The following is a 27,757-nucleotide window of genomic DNA, read 5'->3' as shown; positions in this document are numbered from 1 at the left end:
ACGTAGAATACAACGAGCGTTGCGTTTAACCATGAAACTCGTGTGAAATTCGGGTAGCATTTTGACTAAAAATGAAGATGTTATAAAACCAAAAATTTATTAAAACTTCACTACTTATATAAAAGTGCACATCTAATTAAAACACGTTATAATACATATTCTGTTGATTAGACATTCGTAATGAAAATATAACAAAAGTCTAAATAATGCATCGTGTTTTTGATAAAGACAGAACTGACGAAATGCTGACTCCAGACTATTGCATTATATAAGTCATATCGGGAGGTGGTTGAGTCAGTAGTTTATCCGAGCCACCAAGATGAGCACTGCAGCATTCTGTCTGATCACGTGCATCATATCTGTCGGACTGCGGGATGCCGCGGCCCTCCCACTGTCTTCCTCTGAACCGCAGCGGCAAGTCAATGAGGGAGCCACGCCAGTAGCCGGGGAACAATCACTCTCTTCGGTAACATACTATAACAACGTACATCAATCAAAGAAGCTACCATCGAATTATCGCACGATAATCTGTGTGGACGCCCAAACACCTTCCGAAGAAAAACCTTTTACTTTGTGCCATGAAAAAGTTGACCAGAAAACGTTAAGAGGATATGGTGGTCAGCAATCCGAAAATCAAGCAGGTACGGATTCTGAAGGACATACTGGACAACAATATGTGAGCAACGCTGGTCATATGGCTGAAAATCAAGATGGTCCACAATCTGGAGGCTATGGTAGACATCAACGTGGAGATCAACAAACTTTTGGAGACCATGGTGCTCGGCAATTTGAGATTAATGGTGGTCCTCAACCGGAAGGTAATGTGGGGCGACTATTAAAAAGACACCGTCGTGACCATCACTATATTTACCATTCTCATCACCACGGTTACCACAGTCCTGCAGACCACGAAACTCATTATTCTACACATCGTCGTTCTCATGAAAATGTGCATTACCAAACTAGAAGCCGCATCAGTCAAATATCAGAACGTCGAGGATGTCATACGCATGTCTATAGCATAAACTGTTGCAAACCAGCACCAGATACTATAACAACTACAGATCCTACCACGAGTGAGCCTTATGTAAACTGCTGCCCTCCAGATACTACCACGATGAAGCCTCCTGTAACCTGCTGCACTGAAGATTCTACCACGAGCGAGCCTCCTGTAAACTGCTGCACTCCAGATCCTACCACCAGCAAGCCTCATGTAAACTGCTGCACTTCAGTTCACGAGAGTATTGAAAAATTTGGAATACCTCATCCAGCCCCATCTCACACAAATGGTAGGACTATTTCATGGACTAGGTATAGATATTCCAGGCCGGTCAAGATTATACGCTATGGAACGGGCACCTCATGGAACAGTTATGAGTCAGGTTCTGCCTAGCCTCACGACTATGGAGCCGGACCCTCATGGTGCTCCGTAGTCTGCCCAGTCCCTCGCTTATGAAACCGGAGCACCATCGAACAGCTATGGTGTCCCAGGTCTGCTACCAAGTTAAATTTCTATTTCCTTTATAATTTTTTTACTCTAATCCTTCCTATTTTCAACAAGTTTATATATTTAGTTCATATGTTCACATTAGACCTCACATAACTATATTCCATTGGTCACCATGAAACAGGCAGTCGCCTAGTATGGAGATTTAATGTTTCATATGTAAATAAATGTTTTTAATGTTTTATCATGTATTTCACAAATAAACAAAAAATAAACCTGCCGTCAGGAACTGGTTATTAAATAAAATATTTTTTGACTGTGGGCGATCTATATAGATCTATATATATCCTACATTTTATATAAGCTGCAAACTGTTTTGCACTAATTAAAATGTACTCAATGTAAATATTTTTGTCTAATGATTGTTGATATGTCTTCTAACCCTGTATCTGATTTCTATTTTAGATAAATTTTTTTTAAATTTCCTTTTTTGTTTTGTCTTTTGTAAAGTATAATAAGATATGAATTAGTCAGCGAAATTGGCAGTAGAATCGTATGAAATCTTACTATTCGTTGGACGAGTTTTATAATCGGGGGGTCAATGTACCCAGAGAAGGGTAATAAGAAGTACCATAATAAATATATAATAATACACATTAATTTAAATAAAATCCAGTAATATGTAAGATATAGTAAATCAAACATTAAATAAATTTTCTTTTTTTGGGTTTAAATTTAATGTTATTATTATATAAAGTTTATATATATGTATTTTTTTAAATGATGTAATTGTAAAGCTGCACATCTTGATTCAGGAATGCCCTAATGAAATGTGCAGTGTATGTTTTTTATGTTGAAAAATGTTTTTTGAACAAATAAATAAATAAACTTAGACATGCAAATGACTAATATATATTTTTTTAATTAGTCTTAATATATACATTAAAACTTTAACTTGATAAGGAGATTAAGTGAATCTTACCAAAATAACTCCAAGTCTTGGTCCCTCCAAAATCCAATAATAACTGACGAAGTTGTATCCCCACCAGCATCTGAATAAATTCAAAAAAAGTTTTAAGTTTAAAAAAAAAATTATTTGATGAATGTTATTTCTTTTTTTTTTCATAAGAAGTAATTACTTTGGGGTTAGGCATTTTTTTTTTAAATAAAACTAACCGTTATGGACTTCCTGAGTTTTATAAAGATGATAAACAATCATTGAAGTATGATTGTATAGTATAGTTAGGAAGTTAGTATTTAACAACGAACTTTATTATTTTATACATCGACCGGTTTCGCTTGTAACGGGATAAATTAAGTACCCGTTAATTTTTATTATTTGGTGTACAACTGGCGACACCATGAGACAAGGTTCGGAGTTGGCTGACGGAACAAGAGGAGCTTCGTCTTCAGGATTCGGGTGGCGGATCCAGCAATCAGGCGTACGGGAAAGAAAGGACTCTTCGTGGTTGGCGTTCAACACGGAATCGGGAAGTTTTTAGTTTATCATTATGCATTTCAATATTCAATTCAAATATTCAATCTTTAGTTTCTCTTTCTGTTTGCAATATTGGTTTGATATAATTTCATAAATTTTGTTCTATCGTTTATATATGGAACTGGCGCCCTTTATTTATAGTAATGATATTTAAAATTATAATTCATTTTACTACCTACAATTTAGTATAACTTTTCAATCACCATGTTAATTATTTTTACGTAATAATACCGACCTACTAACGTTTCTTCGAGGTTAGTTGCACCCTGAGATTATTTATATTTAAATCATTCATTTGAGTCTCTTGCTATGTTTTGTTTTACAATAAATTATAATTCTTAGTTATGAATCTTTTATTTAGATTATCATCCTCCATATTCTTACATTTATTCACACTAAAAATATTACGTTACACGCTTAAACTAAGCTAAATTTTTTAACTTGTTTCCACGTAACTAACAAAACATGAGAGCATGGACCACCACACAATTCTATCTTGACATTTCTTGACTCAGGTAGTGTTTGATTGATCATGCTACGGCTTCCTCGTGCGTTCCCTGATTATCCCATCACCTCTTTCTAAATCATATTCAATACGCTTTCATTAGCCTAGAATTCTTTCTTGACATCTGAACCTTGACATTTTTAGCACAGTCTGGTTTTACAGAACATAGGGTTTTCATTTTTTATAGCATTCGGTCTTGTTTCAAACTTCCTCTACCAGTTTTATGCCCCACTACCACCCACAAGAGATTGTATAAGCACTCCATTGTGGTATTAGCACACCAATGTCAATATTTATTTATTTAATATCCACGGTATAAATATATCATACACAATAATTACATGTCACAGATTACAAGCATAATCAAACAATAGTAATAATTTAAACAAAAATAACAATTGACTGGGAAATATTAAAATGACGACAGAAAATATAAAAGAATGTATGAAAGAGAAGAATAAAATTAATACAACCTCCAGAAGGAGACGCAAGTACATACAACATATTATAAACACTTATGAGTAGACTTAGGTTTAATTAATAATAATGATTTAAAATATATGGTAGTATAGCCTTTTTGTACCTAGCTTCTGTGCAGTTAAACAGATCCGCTACATCTGCATAACTACTCGTATTACTAACTTCATGTAATCTAGGTACAAACGAGTGTTTGAAATGCTCAGTCCTGGAATTGTTACATTAAAACAGGATTTTAGATCGAGTAGCTCTTGTACGTATATGAAATTCAATGAGGTTAATTAAATCAAGGCTCTCTACACTACCATTTACAATTATGAACATAAATATTGAGTCGGATATAATTCTTCGATCTGAGAGTTTTTATAAATTAATTTTTTTCATCTAGTAATTATAGGTTATGCTTTCAATGGGAATACAGAGTTTAAAATAATGTGTCTTAGGAATTTGTGTTCAATTTTTTCGATTGAATCTGAGTATATTTTATAATTGGGGGACCAGATCGAGGAGTTATATTCGACTTGACTTCAAACTAAAGATGTATTCAAATTTTTTAAGGTGGATTATTAATTAATTCATCCTTAATCTACTGATCCACAAATGAGTTTGACTTTAAGATAAATTACCATTTTAACTCGAACACACGGGACATAAAACGAAAACCCACATGCAAATAAAATTTTTGCTGCACAAAATCCCACCAATAATGAAAGTCCATTTATTTTTTTTATCTTTTTATCAAGGATGACCTTCTTACATAAATGCCAGTTATTTAAAAAAATTATATTAGGTAAGTATTAATAGTTACAATAATTTTCCAATAATTATTAATATCATATTTCACGGATTCCCAAAACGCACAAAATCTATGGCGTATCGGGTGTGAAGTCCCAGCGTGCTTATTTTTTGTTTGACTGCGTGGGTAGTTGGTATTCCGTATCTAGACGAATTGTATGTTTGACTGCGTGGGTAGTTGGTATTCCGTATCTAGACGAATTGTATGTTTGACTGCGTGGGTAGTTCGTATTCCGTATCTAGACGAATTGTATGTTTGACTGCGTAGGTAGTTCGTATTCCGTATCTAGACGAATTGTATTTTTAAATTTAACCGCTTATGAGGAGATTGTAAAATGTCAGCATCTCATTACTATATTATTAAATTGTACCAATGTCTGAAAATACAGCCAATTCCGCAATCGAAATATTCCGATACGCGTTTTTGAGGTTAGATTAAAAAAATATCTGGTAAAAAATTAGCTTCACCGCCATAGAATAAGGAATAGTTTTTCACCGCATCCGAATGGCATAAGCTGAATGTCGCTTACAATAATTCTTATCGCCAAATATTCCGCCTACCGAGATACTGCAGCGCTACGAAAACGAATCTGGAGGGAGAGTGCACTATTTCAGAGCACTTCTCCGCCCCAACATGGGAAGCTTATGGAGCAGACTACGCCAATCATCACTGCCATGGTTGCCTGGACGTAGTCTACCCTGATGGCCCTCTGGAGCTCATGTCGCGCCGCTATCGTAACAATCGGCTTAACTTATTTCGTATTTTTAATTATATGAACAAAATAAAAGTGAAGTTAAAGTTTTTTTACAAATTTCACACACAAAAGTAATGTGCTTTCGAAATATCGAGTTCTCTCAATTTTCTACGATTCGAGTAAAAATATAAAAATATGAAAAATATGCGTTTTGATAAAACTATTCCACTTTGATTTTTAAAATTTTATTATTTAGAAATAGTAATGTTTATTTTAAATACACTCCAGAGAGATAATTTTATCTATTTTCTAAAACTAAATTGGTTTTTACAACAAAAAAAACAAGATGTATATAATGCATTTGAAAAACACAAAAAAACATTGCAAAATGAACAAAAGTGTTGAAAGTAAGTGCTGAAGGGTTAATTTTAGTTTAATTGTAAAACTGTAAAGAGCATTTGGTAATGTAAACTTACGCGGTTTGTCCGTTGAAGTAGTAGGCCGTGGTGACGGCCCAGGCGGAGGCCAGCAGCACGGGGAAGCCCCATCCCATGGCGTAGTACAGACCGTGGCACTGCCGCTCTTGGAACACCGTCACCGTCACCATGTTGTGCAGGTACATCCCCTCTATGAACATCCACATGAACATGGCCGTGCGCGCGTACTCGAGCAGCACGTAGGACGCCTCGCACAGATAGGGCTGTCACAACAGACAAATAAACACAAATTACTCTTTATTATATTTGTCTTGTCCAAATAGAAAGACCAACCTATCATGGAAAGAGGGACAAAGTTGCGAGGAGCACAGGAGTCGGCGTGACCTTGATTTGCCAATAAATGAATCTGTTAGTTTACAGGCAACTCATATTTTAATAAACGATTCTGTTTACGAATTACTAGTCATTTGTACTATGGTGCACATATAAATAAACCATAAATCCAAAATCGGCTAAACAAAAGTTCGGGCTTGTTTCCAAAATTGAATATTTTGTTACACTATGTAGTCAGACACTTTTTACAGATGTGTTATAATTTATCCACCTCACTCATTTATAGCGTCACTACACTAGGCGGTTAGTCAGCAAGATAGCAAGAAAAGTCCCACAATGTACTGCGCTGCAAACCTTCGCCTTTAGCGAACTTTACTTTTCAGCGCAGCGTCTGGTTATTTGAATGTGCGCTCTTCGGCGGTCAATGTACGACTGACGTCGTAGTCTATTCAAAACACTCTTCAACCCAAAACTATGGTGACGTGTTTTGCCTCCAGCTTGTCGAAAAGCTAGCCCATGTTAGGGTAAGTCTATCAATTTGGATGCCTATGGTCTTCTCGGATACTGCAATGCTTCTAATTTTTTTAAATTTTTTTTATAGTGAATACCTCACAAGAGTCCCAACTGCTCCCGTCTGGAGCCAGTGAGACTATGTCATCCCCAATTGGGGGATGTTGTGAGGCTGAAGGTAAGTGGGGAAGTGAAAGAGGAAGGTGGGGAAGTACCTGGCTATTCAGATCTAGTCACTAAACACGGCTAAAGCCATTTGGAGCAACGTTTCAATTCTGAATGGTGGTCTTACACCAGGGCGATACTGGTAGTATCTTCCACTCTGGAACGTGCCGCAAATATACTATATATTATTTTAATTAATTAATTGTGAAATAACACAAATCAATCAAATAAAATGTATTTGCGCACGCCGGGTTCGAACCCGCGACCTTCGGAATGGCAGTCCGATGCGTTACCATGGTTCTAATCTAATCTAATGGCTCGTTCTCACATTCGATATGTAACCGTTACCGGTTCGCGCATTTGATGGGTGACAAAATCCGAAGCCACATACACACCATGACTTTTTGTAACGGTCTTGCTACGGTTACGGTTATAGACCGTAGCTGTGTACGCGGCTCAACGTGCTCACGAAGGGGTAAGTTTCAGGTTTGGCAATCCTCTTAAGAACCCGGGTGGCAGGATTAAGGGGAAGCATAAACAACTGGAGAAATATCCTCATAACAAAATAATCCCAACTAAAGTATAGAAGTACACTGGAGAAATACATTGGTCACACCAATCTCATATGTTGGGGCTCACTAACGTCTTTCTATGTTCTATACTAGCGCAGACCAGTGTAAATTCACGGAATAGTCAAAGAGCATATACTACTGCAAATCGCGTAAAAACAGAGAGGCGGCCCATTTTTTCTTCTACCTATTATGTTAAATGCTTAGCTTTCATTGGATCCGTCGCGTTGCTTTGATAGTTCGTGCATTTTATTATTTGCTCGGCGATGGTCGTCAACATCGATGCCAAATCTCCCTTTGATTCCATTGCCAAGATGATTATATTTATATGGCAGGATGGGTAATGCATCATCTATCCAGTCCTTATTCATATATACCTACACAAATGTTTTAGTTTTAGGGAAGATATTAACCACACATTTTAAATTTCCACCCACCTAATAACATATATTCATATACTTTCTTGGAAATAGTGGATGTGTTCAACTGCACGGAATTTAGATACAAGAAGGCTATAATATCACACCTCATAAATAAATATTAATGTTAGCTTTTATTATTCTTTTGCATGTGTTCTATTTTATAATGTCTTTAACAAATATCACTTCTTCAATAATATTCTACTACAATTATTATACATTTCACATGTTTTATAAAACTCCGTATTGGCTTATATTGGAAATTAATACTTCCCTTGAACAAGTTTTTTAAACAATTAAAAATAAATTTATTTTATTTTAAGATAATTTCTATTCAAATGGCAATTTTAAAACGTAACACCCTAGATAGAAAAGAAGCGCAAAGTAAGCTCCAAAAATTATAAAAAAGAACTGTAATTCTGATTTTAACATATTTATAACGTCATCATAGGAATGGAAAGATTCAGTATTTTTTATTGGCAATTTTTTTGATACATACAGGTACATAATATAATAATACAAAATATAAGGCAGTAGCAAAAAAATCCCACAAAGGCGAAGCCTGTGCGTGGGCATTATAAGGTATGTATTCAAAACAGTGGTGGTTACATTATCTCTGGTTTAAATGACAAAAGAAATATGAGTAAAGAAAAAAAAATATATATATATAGTACAAATAGTTAGTTTAATATGATTTTACTGGAGGTTTTGCGTATTTAATAAAAAAAACAGTTTAAAAGAAGTTAATTTTTTTTTTAATTTTGATGGTACCATATTATCATATATAGGTATCATATTCGTAGTATAAATTATAGAAAAAATTCTCTCACTTTCAGATACTTTTTTACCCAGTTTTTGACATTTATTTTATACGAGTTTAGGTTTTGGCACATCTTGATGGAACTCGGCAAGGAATTAAACAATTTTAGGCCAATATTGTTAATGTGTCTTTGGGCTAGCCTAGTTTTGCAGTGAGGCACTGTTTACACGCATATGTTGTGTCTCTGGCTAGAACGATTTGGATTTTTACAGAAATTATAAGGACGAGTGTATTTAAATTTAAGACACTGGATGCAGTAGATCCGCCTTAGTTCCATAATGGTGGGATATGTCTTGGTCTTCTGGTGCATTATCTTAATGATAAACTTCTGAATAATTTCTAGAGGTTTCATATGGTTATTGTATGTTCCTTTCCAACCGATTATTTCGTAGGAAATGGAAGAAAGTACCAATGCATCTTCAAATGCTACTTAACTCAGATGTCGCTTTTCTATGTGTAATTAAATATTTTCATAACAGTCGCTTACGCCTATTAATTATAATCGTTTTTATGCTATCGCGCTTCCTCTATTATTCATATTGACATGTCTCTTTTGCAAAACATCTTCAGTAATCTTCTTCTTCTTATTTTTGAACGCTTATATCGAAACTTTAATAATTGCACTACTCTAGAAGTGCATGACAGCTGTCGTGAGCTTCTTGTCCATGGCACAAGGCGTTACAGGTTTGAAACCCGGTGAGGGGTGAGGTCACAAAGACAAATTGTTTGAATTTAATATAACTAACAGAATTATGAGAGAGTGGTACATACTCCCAATAAAGTGAAAGACCATCATCCAGAAATGCAATGTTGCTTGGTGACAGATCTGAACAGCCAGGTAGGTACTTCCCAACTTCACTTTTCCAAATTTCGTTCCCCTCCCCAGCCTTACAAAATACCCAAATAATTATGGATGTAAAACGTGGCAGAAGTGACTCATTCCTGAATTGCCAATATGTTTAAATTTTATTTTTTTCTTAAAAAAATCTTGGAAAAACTTAACATGTTAAATATCTTCATAATGACTCAAATAATAATATTTATAAATAACTAGCTGAAGTCTCCGGCGCCGCCCGGGCTTTACATGGAGTTTCTAGAAATCAGTAGTTGACAGTGACCTTCCTCTCGTTACGTCAACGTCAACGGTGCAAAAATAAATCTCGGAAAAAAACAGCCACACCGCCCGCCCGCCACAGACACTCTTCTTCATGTAAATATATGTTGCTTGCACATTAAAGTAATTAAGAATTCCTTTCTTAGAACATTATCAATTTGATTACATTTGAAGAAGGACAAATTAGTTTTAGAAAATACGCATGACCCACGTGCATTGCAAATGCACTTATGAGAAGTAAGCAATATGCGTGTTATTCCAGCAGTGCTCCCCAACTCATGGTCCGCTGGCCTTTTTCGGGCCATAGATCAAATGGTAAGGGACGCAGCGCAAGAGCTTGCTTAAAAATCATGTATTTTATGTTGAAGGCATGTTAAACATTATTCAATTAATATTATTAAATCAAAAAAATCAACGTGTCTCCCCCCCCTCAAATTATCAAACGTTTACTGGTCGGCGGCGATAAAAAGGTTGGGGACCACTGACCTAGAATACCCATGTCAACAAATTAAGGGAAAAAAATATTTGAGAGGAATTCTTAATTCACGGAATGGTGATCTTTCATCATGGCGATACTGAAAATATCTAAGTCTCTATAAATATGCAAATATACTGGAGGTTATCCACCGCTTACCCGCCCTGGTATAAGTAACAGATGGTTAATCCTTCAGGGCTCTCACAAGGACTCTAATTTTTTTTTGTTTAACGACTACATTTATTATAAAATGAATCTAGACCTACAATGTCCCTGCATAGTGGTTAGGCTGCAGGATGCCTACAATATGCACAAAAACACAAATAACAATATTAAAATATGTACAGGTATAGTAAAATAACATAAGCCTAAAAATAGTACAGGACGAAATAACTGCTTACCATAGATTTAGACTAGACCATCTGTAGAGAAAGAAAAAAAAAGAAAAGAAACACATATAAAATGCAAATATACTGCTTTATATATTATTTTTAATGAAAATATTGTGAAATCACATACAATTTACTTGCGCATACCAGGATTGGCAGCCAAGTATCTTAACTACCCAATCATACATATTGTTAGAATTTGTATTGTTTCGATAGCTCTTGAAAACTTAGCGTCTTTGTCGGGTGCAAATTGAACGATATACGGGAACGGGATAGGTATTTGAGGATGCCACCAGAATTAAGGAAAAGTCCTACCTGTATCTCCTTACAGCCTCCGTGGTAGCACCAAACTCAACTCTTGTTCCGTCACTCGATATCGACCACGAAAGAAAAGCCCATGAAAGGTATGACCCGAGACGCGTATCGGTATGTGGTAGAAATTGTACTGGTGCCAGTGAGACGAAATCCCTATCTCCCGATGGCAAGGTGGGAACAATAGGATGTAGGTTATATAATAATTATAATTTATTAGCGTTATGCCCGAACATGTATGCTAATTCTAATGAAGGCAATCATTTTTCTTACTGATGTGGTTATACCTTGTGGCAGCCCTGTAAACTGTACATGCCGATCCCACGACGGACTGCTGCGTGGTGCTGAGAATGTATTTAGCCAACAAAGGATTCAGTGTATTTATTCTGCAGTTGTGTATAATAAAACGAAAAAAAATCTTTAATGGCGTTACCCTCGCCAATGGTACATGTCTTCCCGGAAAAAAGTGAAGCGAGTTTCATTCATATGTAGTAGGTATAATTTCATGCAAGTATGTAAATGTATACAGTTAAGCTAGCACAAAGAAAATCAAAGTGCTTCAAATCAAATATTTGATCCGACTTGACTGCTCTCCCAAAAATAATAATTTGTGCACCACGAGATACGAATAGGTCCTTTTTACAATGACAATAAATGTTCAGATACACCAACGTATGTAAACATTAATTTAATTTAAAAAAAATATTGTTACAACTGTACGTATATTGCCCTCAACGCTAGGAGTTAACCTGTATTTCACGTGGAGGACATTTTCAAGGATAAATTGATACAGTACAGTAGAATACTAAAATGATATAAATACAATTCTTGGTATTAATGTTTTTTTGTAAATTTATCTATTTGAATAACGATTTTGTTTTCTCAAATGAATGAATAAAAATGACTGAATTCACGAATTAATGAAACGTAATCTTTGTGCTGAAACTCAGCATACATACTCGCTGTCGATGACAAGGCATCCTATCAACCATATAATTTTTGGTGGCCCTCACGCAAACACACGCGCTCACACACGCATATCTCTAAAATTGGATGACATTATGAAATATTTATATTAATTTGCAGTACGAAATAAATCTCGGTACCATCCAATTAGGATTTGGCAGTGATGGCGCGGTTCACTCATTTTAACCAGTCTCTGGGGAGGAAGGTTCAATCACCAGTCAAACTAAATTTCTATAATATTTTTTATCGTTCTAAAATTCGTTTCAAATGTTCAAAACAGTTAAAAACCAGTCCCTGGGGAAGAAGGTTAAATCCTCAGTCAAACAAAAAAAAATATTTAAAAATATATATGTTAATAAAAAAATATGGTAAAGAAAATTTGTTTTTTGCGGGTTGATTTTTTTACAATTTATCTCTCTAATCCACAGGTTTCTACATAACCAATATGTTTTCAAGATAAAAGTTTATGATTGGCGCAGGTACAATATTTTAAAATATGAATATTACCAATTTATTGTATTCTAAAGGGAAATATTTATTAAGTAAATTAAATATTATCATCAACCTTTTATCAACGAAAATTTGCTAGGATTCAAGATATCCCAAATAATTATCATGATTGAGAAGTTGGTACCTAGCTTTTCAGATCTGGTCACCAAACATGGCAAAATATTTGCAACTCTGGTGAAAAAATCTTTCACTCTGATTGTAATATTTCATGCTAACAATCTATTATAACTCAAGATTTTCCGTTCGTTCGTTAGTCAAACAATACTATAACATTCTAATTATCAACGATACATTATCAATTCAGACAATTAAGGTTAAACTTAAATTAGAGTACGTAATACCGTACCGCACCATGGTGAGGAATTATTTAGTTCGGCAAAGTACTTTTCATGCGTGGGCGTCGATGGTTCCACGTGCTTTGGATATCCGAAATAACATTTTGTTAACCATGGATATTTTTTATTGTTAGTCTATCTAGCATCTACTTTATTGCACTGAACAGATATTTCCAAATTGTGGGCCATAAACATTTTGCAGATTACAGATCTATATATGTAATGGTATATAACATCTCGTATCCATTATGATTTAAGATTTTCACGGCCAAAAGTATTTCTGTTATTTGTTTTTGGGGTGTTATGCCGTGTTGCGCTAACTCCTTCTTTAGCCAACGTTTCGGACAGCATTGCAGTGTCCATCATCAGGGCAGATGTGTTATTTGTAAATAACACATCTGCCCTGATGATGGACTCTGCAATGCTGTCCGAAACGTTGGCTAAAGAAGGAGTTAGCGCAACACGGCATAACACCCCAAAAACAAATAACAGAAAAATCTCGTATCCATGATTACGAATTAGAAGTATTGACAGTAAAAAAAAACAAAACAAATTAAAATTACCACTACAAACACAAAGAAAAGGGTATATTATTTTTACAGCGCCCTTGAGGTGATTTCTCACGAAAACGGCGCTATATAAATTAGCCAAATATTATTATATACAAATTAACATAATATTATTGTTAATATAAATCTAGATAAATATTATGAAAAAAATAAAAGTAAATGGAAAACGGTTATTTAATAGCAAAAGCATATTTCTAAATCTGTTTTAAATCATTATAATAGTTTTCTCAGTAAAATTATTGTTAAAGTAGCCTGTGCCATAAGCCACGATTGTAAGAGTTGAAAATGATTAGTCTAAAAATCCCTTTCTCGGTAACATGGTCACAAGAATCTGGCAGAGGTCGAAAAAGACTCCCATGAACTGACCAAGTGTAAATAATGAAAGATTAGAAGAATGGGGAAATCACGGTCAAGTCATAACCAGTGACCAGTAACCAGTGACTAGTGACCGGTGACTGGTGACCGGTGACCGGTGACCGGTGACCGGTAGCCAGTAGCCAATGACCTCTCAAGTGACCCAAAGTTAGTCAAAGGATGTGTAGAGATTGCTTGGAAGATGCTTAGAGCAGAGTGGGAAGATCCAAGACGTGAGGCAAATGGCTACGAACCGGAACCGGTGGAGGACATTTTTGTAGACAACCAAACTTTCCTTACTTAATGTTAACCAAAGTAAAATAATAGATCAGTTTAATGATCTCAGGCCCTTCGCACATGGAGATACAAGCTTCGCAACTGTGACGAAACCACAAATAGCCTATCGATATGCTACTTTTTAAAGCTGGTTTCCGTACATGGCGCTACCCGAAATATACTGAAGTAACTGAAGTGCAGTCATGGAATTAATACAAACTAAGACAATAATATTGCTCATCTTTATATTTACAAGCATACAAATATGACGTAAAAGAAGATTTTGGGTTCACCAGTACAACGAAATAAATGTTAATTGTAGTGGATTCGTCGCCGCCAAGGAATATCAGAATGACCTTAATCCACGCCTTCTCAGTCAAATCCTTTCTTACGTATTGCGGTATTAAACATGGATATTTTCCCATCTCCAGAACAAATAATTTAACATTCAAAATATGTTCTGAAGTCATTTATGTTCATCGAGTTGTAGACATGAAGCAACTTGTGTAGCGTGCTACCAGCACTGACAATGACAGTAGCGTGCAAATGACGTCAAACCCAAACCGCCGCGATCATTTTGCGTCCGCGATGGCGTGCACGGTGAGCGTCCCTTGTGCGTGCAGAACCGTTCACACCAAACTAGCGACCAACTAGCGATCAGCTGGCGTCCGTGGCACTCGTACATTCGTGTCGGTTGTGTGGTAGGTATATTTCGGAGCGGGAACCATTTAAATAATCATAATCATGTTTGGAAACGAATCTGAAGAAGAATTATTACTTCTAGCGGCTATTGCAGATGATGAAGATAGTAGCTTATCTACCCTAATAACAAATATTTTCGATTTACGATTTACGGTTATTTATTTATTAAGTTGGAGTTTATAATTCGGTAATCGAACCTATGTATAGTGGCTATATATTGGATAAGTTGGCCGATTTTTTTAACCACTGCAAGTATTTTATTTTAATTTTAATAATATTCGTTATTAGGGTAGATAAGCTATTGGGAAGATGGTGAAAAAGCCCCTGAAAAGTTTTAATTTACTTAAAAGACGGTTTGGTAAGATAAATAATTTCGACGGGTTGGTAGGATAAAATGAAACCCATAATGCAATTTTGTTAGAATTTATGTATATTTGAATAAACTATTTTTTAATGAATTTTAATTACAAGAGTTTCTTTCGATTTCAATATTTTAAATATCAGATTAATGGGGACAAAATTCTTAAGAATGGTTTACACATACATAAAACAAATTAATCGAACACATATATAATAATTACAACTTCTTTTGTACAAAATATAAACATAGAACTGTGCTAAAAATATACACGCGTTCCGGTGCTGTGTAGTCAATACACATCTCAAAATAAGCGATTTAATATCGGAAAAATATGAATATTCATAGCTAATCGATTATGTTTATTATAAAAAGTGATAATAATTGTAATTTAATAGCTGAAAACATGAAAAACACCATCGGCAGATGCTAATTCATGCTGCCCAAATTCCACCATCAAACCAGTTTGCGCGACATGCACCAGATTTGGTAAGCCTGCTGATCACTCAACTGGAGATAGGGACAACTGCCCGGCCTACATCGCTGCACTCAAGAACGACCTTGCAACTATAGATTATGGAGTGTAACATACATGAGCATAAGTGCCTCACCATCGAGAATTATAATCCCGTGACGAACTGTCTACGAATAATGTATATGAACGCGAGAAGCATCCGTAATAAGTTTGATGAGATCGAAGAAAAAGTAAGAAGTTCGCGGTACATTGTACACGTGCTCGTCATTACGGAAACGTGGCTTAAGATTGGAGAGGAAAAGTTTTACTCCCTGAATGGTTACAAAAGTGTTTTTTCTTCTCGCCCCAACGAAGGAGGAGGCGGCGTAGCAATATATGTGATTGATACTATGAAGTGTGCAATTATTGAAAATTACTCAAATGAAAATTCCTTTTTAGGTATAACGCTTAGTAGCAGTGATAGGAAACCAGTTAACATCTATGCTATCTATCGAAAACCCAACACAAATATGCAGGATTTTCTAATACATCTAGAAAAAATACTGAACGAAAGTAGACAAGATACATTAATATTCGGAGACTTTAACATTGACATATCCACACATTCTTCATTAAATTTTTGCAACATCTTACAATCTTACAATTTTTCAATACATAACAAAACATTTCCCACGAGAGTCACTGATACAAGCTGCACCTTAATAGATCACATCTTATCAAATAGGCAAAACATTCAGACTACTATATCGAATATTGATGATCCACTTAGTGACCATAATATACTTATTGTTGATTATAAGAACAACTTAAAAAAATGTTTTAATAATAGAACCAAATCCCGGATTACGAGACCTATCATCAACAGTATGTCAGTAAAATCCTATCTTCTTGATAACAATTTCACGATCAACTTAAGCAACTCAGAAGACCCTTTTAAAAGTTTCAATTATCACATTAAAAAGGCAATAGAATCAGGTACAACTACACCAAAAACAGGATTAAGAAGTCGGGTACAACTGAATACTCCGTGGTTTGATTCCAAATTAAATACATTAATCAAAGAACGAAACCAGATTCACAAGCAGTGGAAACAAGACCCTGGTAATCTTACTCTTGTAACACTTAAAAAGAGATTGAGAAATACCATTACTAATTATAGGCGAAATCTAAAACACAAATATTATGCGAACAGCTTTCAACAAAACCAAAATAACCCCACTAAAACCTGGAAAATCATAAACTCTATTCTATCAAACCGAACACATAAACCAACTAACGAAATAGAATCCCTCGTGGTAAATGACTGCGTAATTAAGGATCCGAGCCAAATAGCATCCGCATTTAATGAGTTTTTTCTCTCAATAGGAAAAAAGCTAGCAGCTACCATTCCGTCATTCCCGGATGACTGTAATACCGTTTTTGTGGAACCGAAGGCTTGCCAATCCTTGTACATGGCTAGGACAAACAAAGATGAGGTACTGAGGATCATCTCTAAAACTAAGCTGAAAGCAGCACCGGGACTCGATGGAGTAACACCATCAGTTCTTAAGACTTGTAAAGAAGAATTAGCGGGTCACCTTACAGAACTTTTTGATTGGTCACTGTCCTCGGGAAAGTTTCCAAATGAATTAAAGTTAGCGAAGATAATACCTATACACAAAGGAGACTGTAAAACATGTATCTCTAACTACCGTCCTATATCACTTCTATCGGTTTTTTCAAAAGTATTTGAGACCATAATCAAAGATAGACTCCTAAAATACATATCTGCGAATAATATCCTTACACCACAACAATATGGCTTTCGGAAAAATTCTAGTACTCAATGTGCCGCCTTTGATTTTATCTCCAACCTTCAACAGTATATAGACCAGGGTGAATATGTGGCAGCCATATTTATAGATCTCAAAAAAGCCTTTGATACGGTCGATCATGAAATACTCTTAAAGAAATTGGAATATTTGGGAATTGTTGGGAAGCCCCTAAATCTCCTCCGAAGCTACTTAGATGATAGATTTTGTCTTGTTGAAGTCAAAGGTGTCTCGAGTGGCTTAGGTAAAATCACATGTGGAGTGCCACAGGGATCAATTCTTGGGCCTCTGCTTTTCTTGCTATATGTCAATGACATAACTAAATGTGGTATCTCTGGAAACCTCCAACTTTATGAGGATGACACTGTAATCTATTATCACAGTACAAGCCTGAGTGACCTGGAGTCTCAAATGAATGTAGATGTCTCAATTCTAGCTAATTGGCTGCGTATTAATAAATTGAGCCTCAATATAAAAAAAACGCACTACCTAACTTTCGGTAATAAGGATTATGTGCCAATGAATATCACACTTGGAACTGAGAAGCTCCAAAATATAGAAGTCACGAAATATTTAGGGCTATTAATAGACTCTAAACTTTCGTGGAATTCCCATGTTGAGCATGTGAAATCTAAAATATCCCCAATAACCGGCGTACTGTACCGACTCCAAGGTCTTCTCTCTACATCTCTACTAAGGGCCACATACTATGCGATGATTCACTCCCATCTGAGTTATTTAGTTAGTATCTGGGGCACTATTACTAAAAAACAAATATCAGAAATACAAGTGATTCAAAATCGAGCAATAAGGAATATCTACCGTCTACCGTGGGATATACATATCAAAGATATATATTTAAAGACAAACATACTTCCTTTTACGGTTCTACCTAAATACAATATCACTTGTACAGTATTACAAATCATACATAGATCCTCACACACTAACATCAAACCAGCATTTAATTCAGACATACACCAGCACAAAACACGGTCCCAAAATCTAATACACCTAGCATCGTCTACCCACACAACAAAATTTGGTATTAACTCATTACAATATATTGCATATAGACAATACAATGCATTACCTAATGAAATAAAGCAATCAGTAACTAACAAAAAAATATTAGTTAAAACGCTTAAAGATTATTTCCTGAAAATGTTTTTAAACCAGTGAATTTTCGCTCGCTTTCATATGTTGGTTTACTATGTTTCATGTGTATAGATGTCTCTCAGTATTTCTAAAATCTCTATTCTTAACAATGTATTTTTCCTTTTTTATTTATTTTTCTTTTCCTTTTCAATATGTTGTATTTTTTTAAAAGTGTAATATCCTTGTAAAATGTATTTTATGTGTCTGTACTTCCCGTAATGAGTTTTATCTCAACTCATTGGGAATAATGTGTTACTTACCATGTTTTTTGTAATACATTATAAATAAATAAATAAAAAAAATAATTTCGTTGATCATTCTCTCTGTATTTGTATCCGACATCATGAGAAATACCACAAACTCAGAGATAATTACGTTGCGCGCAGCTTGCAGATCCTGCAAGCAGCAACTGATCGCGGACGCGAGCGATCGCCGCGTCCAGACGCTGCACAGGACGCCGCGGCCAGAGAACGCTTCGATGTGAACACGTTGCTACAAGTTCATACACAACATCTGATCGCCATCGTGCACGGGATCGCGGACGCGCTTTAATCGCGGCGGTTTGTTCGGGCCTTGTTGACGCGTCGCGTCGTGTACGAACACTAGCAAAATAGTATGGGGGGATACTCACAGCGGAGCGTATCCTATGCACGGCTGATATTTATAGTTGTGTCATTGTGTAACGCTAAACAGATATAACTTCACCGAGCAACGGATATTATATTTTTAATATTCAGGTTATTAATAAAACGATTAGTTCGAATGACGTCTGTATTGAAAATAATTTTCGCATTTGTTGAACTACTCAGATCATTTATACAAAATATGGCTTGTCGACAGACAACTTTTAAGTAAGAAAACATAGCTAACGCCATCACATGAAAAGTTAATATTTCATATGTTGTCTCACAATGGAACGATATTAAAAATAGATACTTCTTTACCATTCTAAAAGTAATTAGAATAATTTATTATATATAATTACAGCGCTCTTGAGGTGTTTTTGCACAAAAACGGCGCTATACAAGTCATCCAAGTATTATTATTATTATTATTATTATTATAATTATGGATAAACCCAATATTCTTCTATTTCTGGTTCCCTAAGCTATCGGAGGTTGGCTATTATCAGTAATCCATTTTAATGTGACCATCGCACAAGAGTTCCAAAAGCCATCATGATGGTATCCGCAATTTGGGACCTGTTTTGAGGTATGAAAAAAAAGAGATGGAGAACAGAATCACGAAGCACAGCTAAAGATTGGCATCGGATCTGCACCAGTGTGCGTCACAATATGAAGTTCTGAGCGGCTCGAGCTGAGGCGAAACCTGTAACTCTGAGTTACATTTCGATTCTGAATGGTGGTCTTCATATTATCTTATATGATAATAGTATAGGAATAAGTTGAATAATGACTTACAGTGTTATCAATTCCTTTGGAAGAGCCCGGGGAACTGAAGGGGTCCTGGTTTCTCAGCAGTGCTTGGTCAATGTACAGAGTCAGTCTTATCATCACTTGGATCATCATGGCCATGAACAGGTTCTTGTGGATTCGGGTCCGGTTGTTCCGAAGGCTCCTGGAGAAGATGACAGAATTTTTCATTATATTTATTGTTTTATTTTATTTTTCTTCATACCACATCACGTTCCGCATAAAAAAATTTACTCTTGTGAACGAATTTATTCGAACACGTACGAGTAATATTATCAGTTTAGAATAGTTTTTTAATCATCATTTGAATTAAACGTTTCGATTTATGCATATACATAAAATATATCTACTTAATGAGCTATCGATTATCAAACAAAAAGTTTTATGGCATGAGGTAATGTAAAACTGATAGACTAAATATAATATGAAATTTTTTTTTTTAAAACATGTACGACTAAAATAAAATAGAATATAAACTAAACCAATATTGTTATGCAAAATTCACTAAAATTACATTACCTATGCTATATATGTATGGCCTAAAACGAAGCCACCAAATATGTCAATAGCAACTACAAACTTGTTGCAAACAAAGGGTTAAACATTTGACATTAAATGTAAATACGCGTTACGAACATGCGAAGATGTACAAATGATGTTTTCATGAATAAATTATAATATATTGTATTAATTTGGTGCAGGTTCCTACATTATTATCGTAATATCAAGTACGCCAAAATAAGAAAAACATACAGAATATTATTTATTATCGTCATTTATTTTTGAACCCACATTTAGAGAATTTATTCGGAAGTTGAAATTAATGATAAAATATACCACTTCTTCTCCCACACACTCCAGCGGTAGGTACCTACAGGTTTAGCATAATAGCGAATTAATTCATTACGACGCTGATTATTTTGTACTTAATCATATTTTAAGATAAATTATTTAATTTATTACGATTTATGTACAAATATGTTTTGTAAAAATTTATACCTACATTATGGTGGGACATTATAGAAAATACCTTATCTAAGTACCGTGACATGGTCCGACTCAACTATTTGGTTCCCTTGATCGTGCCATGTCTTCCTCAACAACAACACAACCCCGACTTCTGCTACCTCTTACAGTCTTTTATACAGATAAAATGATATATTTGTAAGGTTAACTGTAAGTATTGTGGATAAAAATGATATGCTGTGTTTTATTATAAGTTATTTGCATCTAGCAGTGAATCGGCTATAAAAGTTTTTTCAACCGCTGTGATTAACAGCCTACGATCCCTATTATTTAACTAAAGCCTATACATAAATTATTTTAAAGCTAAAATAATTGTCTACAAATGTTTATTTAAAAAACTTTTCACCTAACATACTCAGCAAAAAGTTTTTGCACACATTATGTGAAATATTTTTTTAAGGTTAAACGCGACGCTCGTTATATTCTACGTGTTCATACATGTCGTTAATTAATTTATTTTTTATTAAAATACGCTTTTTGCATGGTATTAAGCCTTACAAAATAAAGAAAAAATATTTGTATGCGCCCGTACATACACAATATGAATATGAATAAATAGTTTTCTCCATAAAAAAACACAATTCTTTCAAGAAAGGCATACAAATACAATATTGGATAGAATCATCCGTACAATATTGAATTTGTATGCCTTTCTCGAAAGAATTGAGTTTTTTAACACAATATTGAAGAAATCAGTTATTTAGCGATATTTGTGAGCACGGTCAGCGTATGTTTTGGACAGTCTGCAGCCAAGAGCCGCTGCTTTTAGCGCCGATTCCAAGGTGTTGGTAAGCTATCAATATGCACAACTTTTTGGATAACGTCGTTCGTTTTGCAAAATTACTGCTTTAATTAATGAGTGGAGGTGAACTAACTAAGATCTAAGAATTGAAAGAAATCGTATACACGATCCATATACTTAATTAATTTATCTAAGACGAGATCAATTGATTCCGTTCCAACTAGGATAAACAAAATTGTTAGTTATAAGGTTATTAGGTACGAAAGACCTCATGAACTAATTAACCCATTTTTTGATGTAAAATAAGCACATGCAGACAGCCAATGGTATTGATATTAAATTGAACATTGTCAATTAATTTGTATTTTTAACTTTTATGTAGCCGTCCAACGTTTATGAATGTCAATTCATGAACCGATGCGCCAGTGTCGCCCGCGTATGTTGATTTGCATTATCCATATCGGTCTGGATATCAATAGTGCGACCGTGCTCGGGAAATCGTTATAAAATCATCTATCAAGGTATTATGATATTTTTTAATATTTTTTCATCGTTGCGTGCATATTACTTTAAAACTTATAAAACATATAATATATTATGTTATCAATGGTAACCTACCTGAAATGACAGAAGATACTTAAGGAGATCAAAAGGGCCACCAATGAAATGCTAAATCCAAATATTTCCAATTGTCTGGTTCTGACTGCTATTTCAATTTTCATCTGCAACAACAAAATTTTCATGTTATAGTGAGGTCGGTTCATACACATAAGAGGAACGGCTGTGCGGCCCTTTTCATACATCACTTAAATTTAGATTTGAAGCCAAAAACCCAACTAAATTGATTAATTATTTTTTTAATCAAAAGTTACAACTTGACCGGATGTGTGCTATATTATTTAATTGTGTTTTAAATTATAAAGTAAAAGCCATTGAAGAAATAGATTTTTAATGATTTTAGAGGCAAATTTTCCAATTATTTGTGGGTTAAGTATTATTACAAAGATTTACGTAAATCGATCGCTTGTAATGTGAATTTACGCCCAGCTAGATGCAATTTTTTATAATTTTATTTTATATTCATCATAAATATTTGTGTAGTAAATAGAATAAAATTATTTTTAAAATAATTATACTTAATTCACAAATGTCAAAGTTGCCTCTAAAATAAAGAAAAATAAATTCCTTCGTTTTATAAGTTAAAACACATTTAAATAAAGTGGCACGTTCCGTATTAGATATTTACTATAAATTTTGATTTAAAAATAATTATCCACATTATTTGGGTTTTTTTGAGGTTTTGAATGTTGAAAAGGTCTGTATATGTATTGGCAGTTCGTTGAATTCGCGCTAGTGGAGAGTGGTTTGAATATTTGGTACTGTGGAAAAGATGGAGGAGTCGAGTAGATTTAATAGTGACACGGATATTTATAACACTTAACATTTGAGGGCAGTTGATGAAGTTAATCACTAATTTAAAAGCATAAGAATATGATTAGCAGTTCTCCAAGTAGAAAGTAGTAGTAATCAATTACAGGTTGTCTCAATTTGTATTGACCATATCGAAGAAATCTAATTTGCACGTTCTCCAAGGGCGAATGTTACAAGTATAAATAGGTGACCATACAGATGTTTAATTTAATTGTAAGTCCATGAGCACACGTGGCAATTGAAACTAAACTCTAACTGGTTGGCAACTGCCGGTTGTAAACTGGTTGGCAACTGCCGGTTGTAAACTGGTTGTCAAGATTCTCTCACGGCACAACTCAAGTTTACGATTCCACAAATTATCTAAGTTTGTTTGACCATACAATGAAGAATAAACACTCCAGGAAGCCTATAGACGTAAATAAACGGAAATTTGTCAACCTCTTGAACAAATTTAATGTTTTCCTGCTCGGACATATCGTAATCTATCAGCTCTTGGGGCATGGACAAATCGCAAATTTCTTGAAAACTGATTTATCTATGGGCAACTAAAACGCGCAGGCGATTTGCAAGTGACTGGTTGTGTCGCCGTTGAAAACTGTTTGCGCCGTGTACGGACCATCATTGAAATATACAACATGAGTTGATAATTGTTTTTTTTTCAGTTGCCCCGTGAGTGGATGGACTTAAGGTTATTAAGATAAGTACCTATCTTACAACGAGATAAAATTTAAGAATCCATGAAACGGAAAACTCAGTGATCAATTTCATAATAATATCATAGATACGATTTCAAATTTACAGACCATCAATTTCATCGTGATTAATTTTTGAGTTATTATTCTGTGTCACAAATATATAGGTCAGATATCCACCATGAAGATGAAGAATCATCTGCCCTGATGTTGGACAATTTTTGAGTTATTATTCTGTGTCACACATATATAGGTCAGATATCCACCATGAAGATGAAGAATCATCTGCCCTGATGTTGGAAAATTTTTGAGTTATTATTCTGTGTCACACATATATAGGTCAGATATCCACCATGAAGATGAAGAATCATCTGCCCTGATGTTGGAAAATTTTTGAGTTATTATTCTGTGTCACACATATATAGGTCAGATATCCACCATGAAGATGAAGAATCATCTGCCCTGATGTTGGACAATTTTTGAGTTATTATTCTGTGTCACACATATATAGGTCAGATATCCACCATGAAGATGAAGAATCATCTGCCCTGATGTTGGACAATTTTTGAGTTATTATTCTGTGTCACACATATATAGGTCAGATATCCACCATGAAGATGAAGAATCATCTGACCTGATGTTGGACAATTTTGGCTTATCAAATATGCATGTAAAAATAATATTTCACGCCATTTATCGAAAAACTGTCGCCTTACTGGACAATTTCTCAGAATACGGCCATTACGTACATTATGAGAAAGAGTGATAGGTTACAACAGGCATCAAGCATAACCTTAACGTAATGTCTCACCTTAGCGTAGTCTCCGGTGTTGAGTTTGGTGAGAAGTTCTTGTATTTCAGCCGAGTAGCAGGACGTGTAGTTGGTCCATCCCACGCTGCCGTGTTCCTTGTCCGAGGTCTCGTTGGGTTCCTTTCCCTCCCAGAAGCCATAGATACTGCACCTTTTGGTCACCAGCTCTGTGGACAATATACCACTTATAGTACAAGAAACGCAATAACTATATAAAGCACCCGAAAATGTGTAACGTTCTCGCTCTAGCGACCAAATTCCTAAAAACGTATTAGGAGATCTACGATTTTTACATCTAAGATCTGGGGACCGGTATTTCAGTGGCTTGTTTACAAGCTTAAGCTTAAGTTTGTCAGGAAACCTGCCCGATAATAACCGAACGTAAATATCTCTCAAGTCGAGAAATACCGACCCTAAATCATGAATTGAAAATACAGTTCTTATCACCCTAGCATTAATATGTCATCATTATTAAAAATACGAACTTCGGATGTGTCTGTATGTAACTCTGGTTCCATGAACTCTCGAACCTGGACTTACTTTGAAGTTAAGGGTCATTTTCAAAATTGTTACTGATCGTGTAGAAAAATCAGAGAAGCGATAAAGTAGGTAGGTACCTACGTAAAAAATACGTAATATTATAACGGAGGTATATTACATAGTCTTTTTTGAAATTGGAATCACAATATCTCGTGATTTAATTATTATTATATGTCCTGTAAACTATTACAATGAAAATTTATGCCTCCGTTAAAAAAATAGTCTGTGATGTAATGGTGAACATAGCTGCTTTCCAAGCAGTTGATGAAGGATCGATATTTAAATAAAAATCTTAAAAGAATGATTTTTAATATTTTTTATTTATTTTTTTTATCCCGTGTTTTTTCACGGGTCTGCGCTTTTATATTTAAATTAAAATTGTTCTATCTATTTCCAAGCCATCAGTAGTAAATACATGCATAATAATTTTTAATAAAGAGTTTTCCAATAAGAGGTGTTATTTTGATACTCAATCGTAAAAGATCAATGGTTTCGTTGCTTGTGTGGCACGTAGCGTCGTTTAATTGAAATTAAACGTTGTCCAAATCAAAACCATCCAATTCCGGCCATAAAAAATCATTAATCATCTCTCGATAGCGCAATCCATTCACCGTAACTATTGCTCCAGCCTCATTTTTGAAAAAGTAAGGTCCAATGACTCCGCCGGACCGTAAACCGTACCAAACAGTCAAACTTTGAAGATAGAGAGGCTTTTCAACAATAACTCTTGGGTTTTCCGAGCCCCAGATGCAACAATTTTGCTTGTTGACGAAGCCACCGAGGTGGAAATGGGCCCCATCACTTAAGATGATTTGCATTTGATTCACTCGAGTGAATTTTAATAATTTCAATGCGTTGTTGAAGCGTGTGTCGTTCCATTTTTATAAATGGCGTTTAGTTTCTACTTGTCAAATGTCAAAAAATGACAGATTCAAAAGTAACATCTACCGAAATAGCGGGCTATTCAAAATAACAACTCTTATTGGAAAACGCTGTAGTTAGATATCTTATAATGAATATATTTCCCGGATATTTTTTGTATTTGAATTTGAATACGTGGTGAGGCTGAAGGAAGTGGGTAAATATACATATTTTTGCTTAAAATAACCCCAGGAATCACTTCTTAAAATTTGTCGGGAACGTCCTGGTACAACTTGTATCCTTCGCGGGATGTACATTGGTCATTCATAAGTTGTTGCTTAACGAATGAGCCATGTTTTACAATTCATTTCAATTCAATTCAGTTGATTTCAGTTCAATTCAGTAAATTTTTGTTCTTTTCAGGTCACTTAAGTTCATTTAATTTCTGTTCAGTTCATTTCAGTTCATATATTTTCATTTAATTTAATTTCAGTTCGTTTTAGTTCAATTTATCATGTTAAAAACATTACAAAAATGATCATGTTAACGATTTATAGCCTAGTCGACCGAACCATAAAATTCGTAATACTTTTGTTATAGTAGATAAAAAACTTTAAAAAAAACAATTTGCTTGTGTTATAATCTATTTAGGTTGAATTCGATCCCTCTATGATTTGAAACCTTAGATTTGATGATAACTAATACAAGTCTTATGTATATACCATAGTAGTTATCTATCAAGAAGTTATGTAACCATCCTTCAATAATAACGTTGACGATTATTCAATCAACCAAGGTACGTTTACAGTAGTCTTAGAATATTATTATTTTGACAAAAAAGTTCGTGGTTTCAGGTGTTGGTTGTTTTAAATCATTTGGTAAGTGCGTTTTTAATAATACGTCGGTTTATTCATCATTGCCACTAATTTGTCACATATTTTTTAACATTCATAAACAAAACTGTTAATGTTTATTTTTTTATATTTTAAGACGTATTGCGTTCCGTTGCTTTCTTCTCTTTCTTGAGCCAATAAACTTCTAGTACAATATTTTACTAATGCGAAAAAATAAATTAATAGTCAATAATAATAATTATTTAGGTTGGGTTGTTTCATGTATATTCTCAAATGTAACATTGCTGTCAAATGATCATTCAGCTCCATTTAGGTTTTTTGACATTAACCTTTCAGACTTATTTGTTTTGGGAACAGCTCATATGGTCTCACAGCAATCGTTGTGTCTTCCTTACTGTTATAGTAAAATCTGATCTAAACGGATTTATTCAAATCTATAAGTAAAGCACAAAACAATAGATTTAAAAATTAAACTTAAATTGCGGTCGGTACTTTTAGTTTCACATAGATGAACATTTTGATTGTTAAATGTAGAAAAAAAGAGTTTTCTGAATTTATTATTAATTATTTTTATATGAACCAAAAAAAGGAGGTTACAATAAAGTTTGAGATACATTTGTCTAATAAAATGAGTGAGTTTTTATATATTTTTTCATTCTAATTACAAAAAGGTAAAGTAATATTTGTATTAAAAAATATAGGATTAAAAAAAATACGTTAGTAAAATATGAGAGTATATTTCAACAAATTTCAAAAACGGTTTTCGGATATGATCAGAAATATTTAATTTCTATGGATTTTATTGAAATTTGGCCGGAATAGTCAAAGGATCTCGTTAAAAGCCGATTATATTTTAACAGAATTATCACGTGGTTTGCTTTTCAGTTAATTAC

At 34.5% G+C, this 27,757-nt stretch overlaps 1 protein-coding gene across 1 annotated transcript in view; it reads right to left on the bottom strand.

Annotated features, from left to right (window-relative positions):
* The window catches only part of LOC149412288 (PDF receptor-like), a 140,470-nt gene that overhangs the window by 9,639 nt on the left and 103,074 nt on the right, over window positions 1-27,757 (bottom strand). The window contains exons 4-8 of the mRNA XM_089645698.1: window positions 24,610-24,776; window positions 22,294-22,397; window positions 19,896-20,052; window positions 5,894-6,117; window positions 2,430-2,499 (exon numbers count right to left, since the gene is read on the bottom strand). Of these exons, the coding sequence (XP_089501824.1) occupies window positions 2,430-2,499; window positions 5,894-6,117; window positions 19,896-20,052; window positions 22,294-22,397; window positions 24,610-24,776 (722 nt within the window). The remainder of the gene's footprint in view (window positions 1-2,429; window positions 2,500-5,893; window positions 6,118-19,895; window positions 20,053-22,293; window positions 22,398-24,609; window positions 24,777-27,757) is intronic.

Source organism: Hesperophylax consimilis, chromosome 23, assembly GCF_061612785.1.
Source record: "Hesperophylax consimilis isolate HC1 chromosome 23, BYU_Hcon_1.0, whole genome shotgun sequence".
Taxonomy (NCBI): domain Eukaryota; kingdom Metazoa; phylum Arthropoda; class Insecta; order Trichoptera; family Limnephilidae; genus Hesperophylax; species Hesperophylax consimilis.
The sequence above is the reverse complement of the archived record's forward strand: the minus strand, read 5'-3'. Positions and strand labels throughout refer to the sequence as shown.